At 32.4% G+C, this 15119-nt stretch overlaps 1 protein-coding gene across 1 annotated transcript; it reads right to left on the reverse strand.

Annotated features, from left to right (window-relative positions):
* Positions 1 to 1145: 1145 nt before the first annotated feature.
* On the reverse strand, positions 1146 to 6233 carry LOC133187102 (uncharacterized). The gene is made up of 5 exons (XM_061322463.1): positions 6004 to 6233; positions 3678 to 3701; positions 3268 to 3456; positions 2211 to 2312; positions 1146 to 1910 (listed from the first exon to the last, which is right to left on the reverse strand). Exons 1-5 carry the CDS (start codon positions 6156 to 6158, stop codon positions 1838 to 1840), a joined length of 543 nt encoding a protein of 180 aa, XP_061178447.1. The 5' UTR covers positions 6159 to 6233; the 3' UTR covers positions 1146 to 1837.
* Between the last annotated feature and the right edge of the window lie 8886 nt (positions 6234 to 15119).

Raw genomic sequence — 15119 nt, forward strand, 5'->3', positions numbered from 1 at the left:
TGCAAAAACAGTAGTTAAAACACTTAAAAAGTATGTGAAAGCTTAATGATGTTTAATGTGGATTCAGATGTGATAAAATAAAATAATAAAACTGTCGAAGTTGAAGAGTTGTCGTTCATCGCTTGTCGAATTGGCAAACTGATTACATTGTATGTGATAAAAATGAGTGTATATCCCTTTACCAGTGTTTACTAATGCATTTAAAGTTTAGTCAATTCTAATAAATATTGATCAGAATACCTAAAAGAAACACCGTTTCCCACTCTGTTTATCTATAAACCTACTGGGACCATTAGTAGACAAGTACATGTATTGCTTAAAGGCAGAGATTTTAAGCACCGCCTTCCAAAATACCTGGTCTGTGTACCCCTGTCAATCAAGTGCATTAAGGTACATCATTGGGTGCTAGAAATTGATTGACATTTACTTACTAGTCCCTGTGTATACCCTGTACACCTTGTTTGGCACTCGTGGTGACCTTCAAATTAACATTTGATCCTTTGATATTTACCACACATGGTATAAACAATAGAGAAGCTGTATTACTATAGAATATTTAGCTTGATAATATATATACACACCTTTAGTATTTAAAATAATTATGATATTCTTTATGATAATATATATCAAAATTTGATATAACTTTTTTTTCAAAGCTCAACAAATATTTTGATAATTATTTTTTTTTTAGTGGGTGGGGATGCTTTGACACACATTCAATTACAATTAATAAAAATTATTTAGATTAAACTTTATTTACAACTTTTTATTTCTAACTTAAAATCATCTAAAATCCCAACATAGGTAAAGTTTGACTTCTTAGGTACTCCACTGTGTATTAAATCACTTCCTGTGTATAGGGATTAGGAGACAGACGACCACAGGTAGTCTACTAGCCCTCAAGGCATTCACACCTGTACAAAATAAGCCCCTCCCTCACCTGGAATTTACCACCCGGTAAAAAATCTCTGCCTTTAAAGGCTCTGCTGAAGATATATCTCTGCTTAATATTCGATAGTAATACAGCTTCTCTGAACTGTTTATACCATAAATTAAAAGAATATATATTGTATCAAATGATCAAAACATCAAAAGAAAACTTGATATTAAAACAAAATAAAATAAATGAAAAAAAAGGCTTGATATTTTCATGAAACATTTATCTAGTACATAAAAATGCTGTACAATTTATTCATTGTAGAGATTAACAGCTAAACGATTCATACAAAATTTAACATAACAGCAAGAATATACAATTATTATATTGAACAAAAAAAAATCATTTATAAAAACAATAATATGAAGTAGAAGTAAGTCTGAAATCACAAAAAATACTGAGTATTGTTTCATAAGAGCACCATTGTTAAACAATTTGTGTATACAACATTATATAAATATCACGGTATACTATGTATATTGTCTTTTTTGTAAATCTCAAAACTGGTTGACCATGTAAACGAGGCACATATATTTCCATAGTAACAAATACTTTCAAGAATTTGTAAAAGTCACAAATACTTTCTTGACCTTGTGCTATGAGTATTATATAAATGCTATCACTGAAACACACGGGTTTAATATACATCATTAGACAACCAAATAATAATTCTAATTTCATTTCTAAGTAATATATGTATAACAAATCGTAATTATATATGTATAACAAATCTTTCTCTATTATCAGTAACATGCATGAAATAACTGAATTTCAGTACTGTCTTGAAAGTGGAGATAAATTTCTTGACATCGTCTTATTTCAGAATACAAAGTTAAACTCTTCCTTTGTATTCTATGGTAGAATCCAGATTTTTTCTTTTAATTTATTTACATATCCCTTTTACGAATTATGGATTATTGCTCTTTCCTCTCCACTGTGTTGATAATAAACCAATGGAACTCGAAGACTAGATCTGCAAAGTTCGAAGATTAAAATTCTATAAATGTATTCTGTATTTTGTACCAAATGTCACAAATGGGAACTCAAAGGCTCTAGATCTGCAAAATTCTAAGATCAAATTTTCACAAATTTACTGTGGATTTCACAGCCATAAGTCAGAAGGGTCAAAAAGCAGAGAAATAAAATAAATAAAATTGTGATACAAATGTACAAGTCTGTACTAGTACACCATGAAACTGATATGATACAAAGAGACCTCTAGTACAAATGAGCTCTCAAAGAAATTAAGACACACTATAAATAGTATTCTTACCTATCAGAGTGACTGTCCCTTGGGGGGTGACCACAGGTAGAGAACAGTTCAGTATAGGTGGGTGGGGATGTCCTTTCATCAGAGGTTGTGTGTCTCCTTTCTCTGGAAGAATTGATATATCAATCAATCTTTCTAACAAAGAACTATGTCAAACAATAACCATTTTCTGCCCTTTATAGGTTCATAATCTCTCTGTTCTCTCATTAAAAATATACAGCTGAACTTCAGTATCTTGAACAGGGATATCTCAAAAACCATGAATATGCTGAAACGATGTGGAAGTCTCAAGCACTTTTTCTTTAACCCTTTACCCTTAATATCTTGAACCCTTGGCTATATGGAACTTTCTGCTCAGTCCCTTCGAGTTTGAGATAATGAGGTTTGCCTGTATTCCTTTAAGGATATTAATTTGCCAAAAGAAATCTTATAATTCAAATGCAAATATCAGCATACCTTGTACTGCAAAATTTGACAGAAATGGCCTTTTAACTTGTCATTTTTTTAGGGAATACTATTCTTTAATCCAGTTAGAGATCTCTCTCTAATCAGAGGGGCAATGAACCTTATTAAGCTTTTAGAAAATAATATCTAATTACATTATATAAAAATAAATAAAGAATATGGTAATTAAACTTACTAGAAACTAAGCACTAGTTTATCCAAAAAAATTATTACAACTTAATATGTTCAATCTCTTTCAAAAAAAAAAAAAAAATCAAAAAAACTATCATTCAATCTGAATAAATTTTACTTTTTTATTTAAAAAAGAAATTCATACAATTCACATTATTTCAAGTAAGTAACTGAACATTTTAATTCATTTTCATTTTTTTAAGTTCACAATAAATTATAATTCACAGAAAGAAAGATTCTGCTTATTTTTTTTTTCATAAGAGCTTTTCAAAATAAGCCAGCACCTACTTTCTACATTTTCCTCAGCTAGTCCTTTAAAAAAGTTATGGTTGATCCAAAAGAATAAATATTATAAAAGCTGCTAATTTACAGTAATTGCAAAAAAATTTAATGTGATTATCCTCTAGTTAGAAAATTGATTTACCTCTGAAGGGTGGAGGGTGCAGAGTAGGTAGAATTTCTGGATGGCCGAGCCCCTCTCTGAGGCCTCTCTGCATCCATGAATGACATTGATCCACTTCTACTTGTTGACAGCATTGAATCCCTGTGATTGGACAGTTCCCGGATATTCTGTGAAGCTCGGCGAATGGAGTTGTATCTGGCTAGCTGAACACTATTTATGAATTAGGGAAAAATATTTATAAAATGATACTACAGCACTTATTTAATGGCTCTTTCCCATATATGACAAATGAAAATGTGAATGAACCATCTTTTTCTGACTCCAAACTTTAAGCATCTTTTAGTTTCAATCTACTAACAGTATATTTTATTTTTGTGGCAAATAATGTTTACTTGAGTCTTGAAGTAAGAATTTTATGCTGGAATACTTACCCATTTTCTTCTGGAGATTCAACCCTGGAAAGAAACACACAAAAAAAAAGTTACCAAAAAATCAGGATTTTTTTCTCTCACTTCCACTGTATACATAATCAGTATGATCAGACTGCATGTGAATCACAAAGCAATGTCATATTTTCATATTACACACAAATGCATTTTGAAACATATAACAATTTCATCTAAAAAAGCAGTCTCCAGGTTTCAGCAATTATAAATTTAAACAAAGAGGCCCAAAAGCTAAAACATCCACAAGAATGACATTCCACTGCTGACAGATTGATGTGTGAATAAATCCTTCACTAAAAGGGCTCTCGATTCTCTATATCTGGGGCCATTCAAAGGCCCCATTCCCAATTCCAAAAAGGCACCTTTTTTCCCAATTGAAGGTGTTAATTTTCCCAATCTTTCACTTCCCAAAATATTAAAGAACATTTAGTAAGATATATAGTTTCTGAACTTGTAATTCATATTTCTCTGCATTACAAAACTGAAATTTAGTTGATAACAACCACCAGAAACTCAATATATCATGAATTTGATGTATAATGTCTAGATATGATTTTCCCAAATTACCCAAAAGGTTGCTAATTTTCCCAATATTCATGGCCAGTCCCAGTCCCAAAAAGTGGTGTGAGAGCCCTGACTATTGACCACACTTAACACAATTGATTTTAAAAAAAGCTTTAGAAAAAGTTACTGACAACCAAATTGATTTATGGGTTTGTATACACAAACAACAAATTAAAGGCCAAAGTGTGCATGTTGTGAGCATTTTGCAAAATGCGGCAAAAGAATATTTAGGATTTCCCTTTTTATAAACTTCCCAATGAAAATGAAAATCTGCATTTGGCAAAAAAGGACTACTTTATCAAACTCTTTAAACCAAAGCTTAATCGAAAATGATATTTTGTTTTATAACATATTGTCAAATTTTATGTATAATATGTGTTCAAGTTAATGCAATATTTGTACATTATCTAATACGGCAACTTTACGCTACCTTGATCCATTATGACGTCACAATGAACTTTCGCTTTTGGACATTACCAGGTAACCTACCTGGCATTTGTATAACTGCCTGAAGAGCCTAACATGACCCGAAAGCGCTTGCAGAAAATATTTTGTGATTTTTTTTGATTTTTATTTTTAATACACCCTGACCCAATAAAACTGCACCGGTTCTTCATTTTGTTTTTGAAATTATATATATATATATATATAATATATATATATATATATATATATATATATATATATATATATATATATATATATATATATATATATATATATATATTAGGGATGGCAATCGATTACAGAATTGCTAATCGGTTAATCGCAAGATGTTCCAACCGATTAATCAGTTAATCGTATCAAAATACAGGTTTTTTCTCAAGTAAATCATTCTATTAATATACACAAGAATCTTGACTAAAAAAGAAGTTAGGAGTTAGAAACCTTCTGTTTACTTCATTTGGATGTACATTATATTTTTCTTCAATTTCAAAAGACAAGAAAAAATTAAGAAAACCATGAACCTTGCCTCAGAAATCAGACATGAATTTTCCAGTGTAGATCTCACACAAGTTCATTCTGCATTGTCACTATAATAAAACTATGTTTGATTATGCTTGTGTAAAAAATTTAATTTTAATTTGCAAGGCTTAGTGTTCATTAGTTAGAATAATCTAACTGTGTTATGCTTTTTTATAAACCGCTTCGCAGTTTATAAAGCTTAAACTGCCCAAACCCTAGATAGAACGTTCTATCGATAAAATGATATTGGCCTACGGACCCGGTTTAATGATAGAATTCATTCCGTGTATTGGCAATGTTGCAAAATAAACAGGGCGATAACTCGAACTCTGTGCATTTTCTATAAACAACCCAGAGAGTTCTGAATGTCAACATGACGTTAAATTTGAAGCGAGGAAAAAACGTTGAGAAAATGAGTTGAATTTTTGTATTTATATGGATTATTTTTTAGGTTGAAATGCTTATACAATCTCAAAAAGGTTTGTTATGATTAATTTGGTAGTTATTTTCAGTGCAACTCCTTCTGTATTCTTCAAAATAATTTCGGAGTGGATCCACTCCGATTTGCTACATTGCAAGTATATGGGACGTATTCTAACTGTGGTGAGGGCTTGTTCCAAGACAAAGTTAGATTATTCTAACTACCCCAACCCAGGTTACACCAGTATAACTTGGATAGCTATTAAATTCACACCTTAAATGTAGCTTCAAGAGGTAATTAACTTCTTAATTCTTTTATTCTTTCTAAAAACTCTAAATTAATTAGGGAAAATCTCCAAACCTTTTTGTCTTCCTCCGAAACAACATAACAGCGAGGACAACAGTTATGATGAGAACGATCAGGATAGGGACGATCACGAAATAAATAAAATCATTGGTTAGATCCCTGCATCTGCCTCCTGGGCAAACTGTTGGTGGATTGAAGTCGTCTTCCATTTTGTCATAGTCTGGATTCTACCATGACTTTTAATTTAGACAAATGAAGTTAAAAAACTTACGGAGAACTTTTTTTAATGAATTAACATCGGAAGCAGGTGCTTCGTACTAAATTTAAACCAACACGTACGGAGAAGTGAAATCCGAATTATTTAGTAAGTAGCTATGGCTTTTAGTACATGTAAAAGTTAGATCATATCAGATAAAATTTTAGAGATTAAGAAGGAGCGGAGGGAGAGAAGCGACCGAGCCATGTCTTAACCGCTAAAATTTTACTGAATACGATCCAACTCACTTCATTGGCTGCTCCAAAGTTCTGTGCCAAATCTTTTTTTTTGTTTTTGTTTATCAAAGCTTTTGAAGTTCGATCTTTAACGAATTGATTCTATTTTTCTTATCAATGAAGGACCAACAATTAAGAGGCAAAGTAAGACATTTATATAAAGAAAGATAAATTCGCTAATATTAGAAGTAATCACCGGGATGGTAAATGTTAGGATCGCAATTTTCCAAACTTTTTTTTTTAAATTTAAAATGATAGTATGTATATAAATAGCTGATTTATAGTCTATTATATCTTTTTTCAGAACGTTTGCTGTTTTGTATTTGTTTAAGTTTCAATATCCATATCATGGTAGAAATTTATACCACTGATCATGTTCATTATATTTTTTTCAATCAATAGCCTATTAAATTTAAACAGGCCTAAGCATTTCTAAATCACTGAACATGTGATACATATGTCTTGATGCAAAAATATGTCAATTTTCAAACCTTGACTTATCACGATGATTTTGCCTGATTCTTAGGTGGACCTGTTCTTAATTATCATAGGTGAATATAGCAAATAGGAATAGCTTCTTTCAATAGATTGATTGATTGGTTGTATGTTGTTTTACGTTCCATTCGAGAATTTTTCACTCATATAGAGACGTTACCATATACTGGTGAAGGGCTTCAAATCTGGACCTTTACTCGGCACTCAGCTAGGGCCATCGAGCAGTGAGGGATCTTTATCGTGCCAACGCCTGCCGTGACATGGGACCTCGGTTTTTAAGGTCTCATTCGAAGGACCCGCAACTTTACCTTCAAAGTGCCGAGAGCATGGCGAAGGAACAGTTGCTACCCATTTTTTATCGACTTAGGTCAGTCGCGAACACACGACCTCCCGATCACGGAGCGAGCGCTCTACCGACTGAGCAAAATTGACAAAGTGGTGCAGAATTTAAAACATCTGGTAAAATACCTTTACTTATAACAACTTTATATACTCTGCTTGCTTCCTAGATGCACAGGAGCAGAGAAGATGATTTTCAAAGAAATAATGCATTTTTACTATAGATTCAACACAGCGCCACACTGAACAACAGAACCTCTGACCCTATTGCCAAGAAATGCACAATTTTGGAAGAGACACCCTTGCTCATCATAATCATGCACTTAGTATGTTTGCTACATGTAAATACTTAGGAACATGTGCAGAGAAGGATATTTTCAGATAAATAATGCATTTTCATTATATATTCAAAAGAGTTCCGCCGTAAAACCAAACATCCTGCTCTTGGGGTTATGAATTTCAAACTTTCTGAAAAGGCATCCTTGCTGATCACAACCATGCAATTAGTCTGTCTGCCAAATAACTAGGATCAGAAAAGATTTTCAAAGAAATAATACAATTTCACAATATACATGAATTCAACAGACACCCCGGGGGGGGGGGGGGTAAATTTCAAAATTTTGGCACTCTTGATCATCATAACCATGCACTTAGTTTATCTGCTTAATACCCAGGAGCAGAGAAGATTTTCAAAGGAATAATGCACTTTCACAAGTGTAATCAAGAGAGACCCCTCCGCCCTCACAGAACCCCTGACCCTGGGGCCACAAATTACACAATTTTGGAAGAGGCACCCTTGATCATAATAACCATGCCCATAATTTAACTGCTTTATATACAGGGGAAAAGAAAATTTTTAAAGAGTTTTCACGTTATGTCATTATAGCCCCAGCCTAACCCTAGAACCCCTGGGGACATGAATTTCACAATTTTAGTACAGGGCTCAATGCTTATTACAATCATGCCAACAGTTTGAATGCTTGATGTCCGGAAGAAAAAAAAAAGATTTTTTTAAAAAAGATTCCATTGATTTTGCGGATGTTTCTAGTCCCACTACTCAGGCCCCAGTGGAGGGGGGTGGGCAAGGACCATGAAAATAATAATTTTTGTTTCCCTTTACTCATAGATGCTATACACCAAAATTGGTTGAGATTGGTTGAGCAGTTCCTGAGAAGAAGCTGAAAATGTTCAAATGTTAACGGTCGACTGACGACGACAGACAAAAAGTAGGTCACCTGAGTAACTCAGATGACCTGAGAAAGTGGTTTATGTTCTAATAACATAGTTAGATCTTATTAAGTAAAATTTAAGCGATTAAGAAGGGGCGTAGGGAGCGAAGCTACTGAACCACTTCTTTTAAATCGCTAAAATTTCACTTTTAAATATGACCTAACTTACAAAGAACATCACCCACTTTTTCATTGCTGATCCAAAGTTCTGCGCCAATCAAATTTTTTCTCTCTGTCATTGTTGTTTATCAAAGCTGACAAGTGAAAATTTTGACGTCACTGTAAGCATAGAAAATTCTTAACGATTAAGTGCATCACTTAATAAAATATTTAACAATTGCTAATTGGATGAAAAAATGAGTTATGTTCTTTAGGTGCTTAATCTAGATAACTTAGCGATTACAGGTATAAATTAAGAAAGATATCAAAAATGAGAGGATAGGTCAGTATATTGTACTAGTCTAACCTTTTTTTTCCTGGAAAACGGACCATTAAAAGGTTCTTAACATTTTGATCCCATAGGAGGATGAGTAAAGATGCCAAACTTTCTTCTAAAAGTTTTACTTTTTTTTTCAAAGTTATTCAAAATATTGCAGAGTTTTGTTAGTTCAGACACATTTCCTGACAGAAGAGCACAAATATAACCGAAAGCAATGCAAATATCTTTTTTTTGAGGAGGTGGGGTTGTGTTCCGATTAGACATTTAATTAATCATTAAATTTTGTCAGTTATATTTTTTTCAGTTACTGTGAAAAATAATCACAGAAAGTGAACAATAAATTTATTTTTATTTTATAAATTTAGGAAATGAATTTCAGTCGGTTAACCAAACCTTTAAATCAATATCGTAGTCCGACAGCTTAAAAACGGCACACTTCACTTTAAACAGATGAGGACTTTAAGAGATATCAATATTTTCTAAAGACTTTTATATTCTTTCAAAAAGTCCTTTTGCCTATCTGTACTTGACGTCGTTTATTTAACCTTGAGTAACATCAGGTTTCTCCTAGATAATGGAAGGCTGTCAAATATAGAGGACCTAAAATCATTTAGAGATATAACCATATATTTCTTTCCTCTTAAAACACAAAGCATATACATGTATACTTTTGACTTTACGCACCATTTTTAAAAAAGACATAAGCCAATTCGTCAAATTTCTATGACCGGTTTAGACAAGTTTTGCTGTAATAATTAATTCATATTTTTTTTCCATCTGAGATATGAAATGCTCTTGATCAACAGCTATTTGAAGTCGAGAACCTTTGAAATATATAATTAATTCAGATTTTTTTTCATAAGAGATATAAATCAGATAAAAAATTAGGTCATATCGTTTTACTATGAATTTTGCCAAGAAAAAACAAACAAACAAAAACAAAAATATGATCGCAATTTTTCTGGAGGCATATCAGAATTAACCATGCTACTTTTCTACAGATTTTGCAATGAAAACCATTATTGAATATACATGTATCAAACAATGGCTGTATTTATATTTAAGCACTTTTTAGGTTGATAAGTTACAATTTTTTAAGACAAACGGTTTTGCTTGTAGACTCTAATGTATATGGATGGAGAAGTACGAAAATGGAAAAAAAGTCAACAAGAAACATCGAATTTTTATGGCATTATCAATAATCAATTTCAATGTATATTGTTGGTGAATTTTTATTTCAATATAAATGTTCGATATATTACGAAATAACTAGTCCAAATAGGTTGATTCACGATGGACAAGAACACATATCGACTGAACTCTGGCGACAGGTTTATGTCTGCATTATTTTTCGTTTTAAGAATATCAATTTTTAAATCGTTCCTTCCTCTTTTATTGTATTCTGAAAGAGGAGAAATTTGACATTTTCGATCTCTTCTCCAATAGAGCCCTGAGTTAATTTTCATTAAAATTTTTGTTACTTCACTTTTTGGAAAGACAAATTCATTATTGAAATTTAACAAGCATCAACAATATTAGTCCCCTACCGGCAAATGCAATCTGGTTCCTATAAAAAAAAGCCCGTAATTCGATCCATCAACTCAACAAAGCGGAACAGACTGCAACTAGATCTGCATGGGCGGATCTAGAGGGAGGGAGAGTGGGTACCGGACCCTTTGTAAATTTTAAATTTCAATGTAAAAGTAACGAAAAATGACCTTAGGCCCCCTAGGAAACACGGACCCCTCTTAAAATCCGTAAAATAGGATTTTCAGAGTTGGGCACGTTGTTTAGGTTTTGCTCCTCAAAAAATTTCCGAGTCTGATTTTTGTTTCGTTAGTGTAACCCCCTCCCCTCTTTCCCTCTTTTGGAAAAAAATCCTGGATCCTTCCCCGATCCGTAGTCGATCAAGGTAGACTCAATTACCCAAAATCAGCTCAAAATCTAATCGTGGAGGAAAAAAGAGCAAAAAACAAGTGGGACAGAATGATAGACAGACAGACGGACAGATGAAGAGGAAACCTAACCCCCCCCCCCCCAAACCTACCCAGTTTCACTGACAGGGAACTAATCATGTTTGATCCATTTACACGATCGTGAAGTCAACAATAATCGAATACACTATTATATTGTATTCAACGACTTGAATATATCTGCTTCTTGGTTCACAAAGGACAAGGTATGGTAATGGCCGAATCTGGCGCCTTATTTGATGTAAAAAATCAGAACATAGTTTGTAGTTAAGAACTTAGAATGATGCTTGTTTTAAAACCAGCACTAAGTTTGATTCAAAGCTTACAAGGAGGCCACAAGAGGGTGCAGAAGTAGTACATTTTCCCGAATTTCCTCAGTTCTGGTCGAGTTTCGTCAAATTTGAGACACTTTTCACTTCGAGAAACATAGAGCACAAGCTTGTCTGTCTGAGATTTTTATACATAAGATGCATCTGATACTAGTGTATGAAATATATAGATTTGGTAGATAGACAAGCTTGTGCTGTATGTTTTCTGAAACAAAATGTGCTGTAAAATCGATGAAAATGTGCCTAAAAATGAGAAAATTCGGGAATTGACATATTTTCTGACCTTCCTACGACCTCTGTGTATCCCATAATTTAGGACTAATACTCATTTTGTGGCAGGGGTGACAACAGGTTTTTAATTGATAAACTATTGCATCATTCTAAAAGACACCCAAAACCAGGGGCCAAAAATGGGTCTTAGCCTATCTTGTCCTTTCAAGTCTAAAGTTGCAAATGATTACATGACTCGAAATTAGTAAAAGACATCTGTCAAGTATAAAAACTGGTTGGTTATCAATACTCGTTATATCCATTGTTAAATATTTTAATTTAAATTATTTAAGTTTATATATCAATATTTTAAATTAAACATAACTCATTGTTAACTTTCTTGGAAATTTTAATCCTTAATTGTCTTTAACTTTTCTTTGTTTTTTAAACTTAAATAATTTGGTATTTACTCTTAAAGTCGGGTTGTCAAAGTCATAGTCTGTTAGGGTGAGAGATGACATTTGGCCTATATTATAAAGCAAGCTGTTAGTGTTTTTAATGCAGTCTGACAACTTCTTTGTCCAGTGATCAAGTTTCAAGTTTCTTTCAAGTTTCTTTATTTCCTTAAGCCAACTGGCTCATCAGAATAATTATACAGTACATGATATTAAGAAAAAAATCATACAGAGAGAGTGAACGTAAAAAATACATACATGAAAATAATCTTATACATCAATATTATTTTTTCTTAACAATGTGGCAGCATTAAAAAAATTGCCTAAATTTAAGAGATCTTTAATATTATTAGATGTCCAAAGTTTTAAGTAATGAATAAGGCGAAGATAACGAATAGTGATAGATGTATAAAAAAAAAAAAAAAAAAAAAAAAAAAAAAAAAAAAAAAAAAAAAAACCCAACAACAAACAAACAATACAAATCTGAGAACAGTGCATAAAACACGTGCCCCTGGAAATTTCAGAGGTAGGATCAAGTGCCTGTGAGGAGGTAAGCATCCCCTGTCCACCGGTCACACCCGCCTATATATTGATCAGGTAGGAATATTCCGTAGTCAAATTTAGTAAATAAAAAACCCTAACCATTGGTATGAAATATGTCAGTCAAAATACCACCTAATGAAAGGTTAAAACAAGATCATTATAATAATTTTAGAATTTACAAAATGCTGACCTTAAAAGTGGTTGTTGAAATCTCTGTAACATCTATTTTTCTGTCAGTAACCTGCATTGATTTAAGAATTGAATACTCAGAACATGATTTCGAATATCGAATGAAATGGGAGGCATAAATACCATATGCTGGTGATAGCGGAATATTCCTACATAAATAGGGAAAGTTGACAATGAGGTCATTTCGTTTGTGTAATTTTATTTTTATAACACAGTGGTGTAGGTTGTGACGTTGTACCTAGCTGACCTGTTGTGATACGTCATAGCTAAGCCACTGTGAAATTGAAAATAGTCAGCAAGGATTGAACAAAAATTTGGGAAAAACTTGGCAGTTTTAGTCAGATTCAGGATATTTATATTTATATTGTTATCTATAGAGACTATTTTTTATTCATATATGAAGCAGAATTTATTTAAAATCTTATACATGGGTAGAAAAGAACACTTGCTGTGGACTTCAAATCGAAATTTAGATATATCTACGACGTAGTATCAATTAACAATAGTTACTTCCATTCTTCCATTCATATGTCGACTCGAGATATATCCCAGTGCGCTTGAAATAAACAATACCACAGAGTCTCACACATTTGTTTCATTTTTGAATATTTTACTAGGAAAAGATGTTAATGGTAACATAACAACAAAGCTTTATGATAAACGTGATGACTTCAACTTTTCAATCGTCACCTTCCCTTTCTTATGTAGCAATATACCCTTATCACCTGCATATGAGGTTTATGTCTCTCAGTTGATTCGATACGCAAGAGCATGCTTTAGTTACGAACAATTTCTAAAATGAGGTAAGCTATTGACAAACAAGTTGATGAAACAAGAGTATCAACAGTCTCGTTTAAAGTCATCATTTCGCAAGTTCTATCATCGATACAATGGCCTTGTCAGCAAATACAATCTATTATTAAGACAAATGCTGACTTATGTTTTTCATACTAATCGTTAGGCCATTATTTACACTCTGAATTGTCTACGGATTTTCCCGTTTTTCCCCGAACATCATGACAAGGGGCACACAGCGGGTGTGACCAGTCGTCAGGGGATGCTCACTCCCCCATGGCACCTGATCCCACCTCTAATGTTTCAGAGGTTTGTGTTTGCTCTGCTCTTGATATATATATATATATATATATATATATATATATATATATATATATATATATATATATATATATATATATATATATATATATATAATTTATATATATATATATATAATTTATATATATACTTAGTGCAGTTATGTTAGTTTAAGAGTTGTTGTAAAATGTGCTTTATAAATAAAAATTAATTTCATTACAACGTGTATTGGTAACGATCCTCTAATAAAACTAATGTCCAAATAACTGTATCTCACTTCCATTCTCAATGACCGTGTAGTATAGGACAGCGCCGCGAGAATTCCATCGGCATCGAAAGCAAGTTTTATAACTTGCCTAGATAGCCGAGCGGTCTAGCGTGCTGTTCCTGTACTGCTAGGAGACAGATTCCGTAGGTCGAGAGTTCAACCCCGGGCTGGGGCGGAAGTGGGTATCCTTATAAAAGTGAATTTCTCTGTGCTTTCTATATTAATATTTCTTCACGGGCAGTTATGTTAGTTTAAGAGTTGTTGTAAAATGTGCTTTATATATATATATATATATATATATATATATATATATATATATATATATATATATATATATATATATATATATATATATATATATATATATATATATATATATATATATTAAGCACAGAGAAATTCACTTTATATGGATACCCACTTTCGTCCCAACCCGGGGTTGAACTCTTGACTTACGGAATCTTTTTCCTAGCAGTACAGGAACAGCGCGCTACACCGCTCGGCCATCTAGGCAAGTAAAAAAAATTTGCTTTCGATGCCGATCAAATTCTCGCAGTGTCGCCTACACTACACGGACATTGAGAATGAAAGTGAAATACATTTATGTGGACATTAGTTATTAAAGGATCGTTACCGATGCATGTTGCAATGAAATTAATTTTTATTTTAAAGCACATTTAATTTACAATAACTCTTAAACTAACATAACTGCCCCAACTGAAGAAATATTAATATAGAAAGCACAGAGAAATGGATACCCACTATATAAGATTGAAAAATGCATCCAATGGCCGACAACATTAGGAAAAGGGTTACTATGACCGTTATACTTTATGTACCGATAGTCTTTTTATCGTAAATACCATTCCATTAAATCTAAAAAAAAAATATTTTGATTCAAAATTTCTCATTCTATATTTTCAATTCATGAACAATTTCGTGTTTTGGATTAAAATGATTCCAACATGTAAAAAATGTTTCCCGATATCTTTCTTATCTATGATATTCATCATTTGGACACAACTGTTACAAGCAATTTAAAATTAATTGTACAGGTCAAAATTATAATTTTATTGAACTTTATGATAAAGGAATGTTTCCAGTGGAAAAACAC

The sequence above is a fragment of the Saccostrea echinata genome, unplaced genomic scaffold, assembly GCF_033153115.1.
Source record: "Saccostrea echinata isolate AGI-Se365-2 ecotype Australia unplaced genomic scaffold, CSIRO_AGI_Sech_v1 ptg000014l, whole genome shotgun sequence".
NCBI classification, from domain to species: Eukaryota; Metazoa; Mollusca; class Bivalvia; order Ostreida; family Ostreidae; genus Saccostrea; species Saccostrea echinata.

What these genes read in the sequence shown, in the direction of transcription:
- LOC133187102 (XM_061322463.1), bottom strand. Translation starts at nt 6,158, where the DNA reads ATGGAAGACGACTTCAATCCACCAACAGTTTGCCCAGGAGGCAGATGC. An exon ending in GAATCTCCAGAAGAAAATGG is followed by an intron (nt 3,457 to 3,677) that starts GTAAGTATTCCA and finishes ATTCATAAATAG; the next exon opens with TGTTCAGCTAGCCAGATACA. An exon ending in GCACCCTCCACCCTTCAGAG is followed by an intron (nt 2,313 to 3,267) that starts GTAAATCAATTT and finishes CAATTCTTCCAG; the next exon opens with AGAAAGGAGACACACAACCT.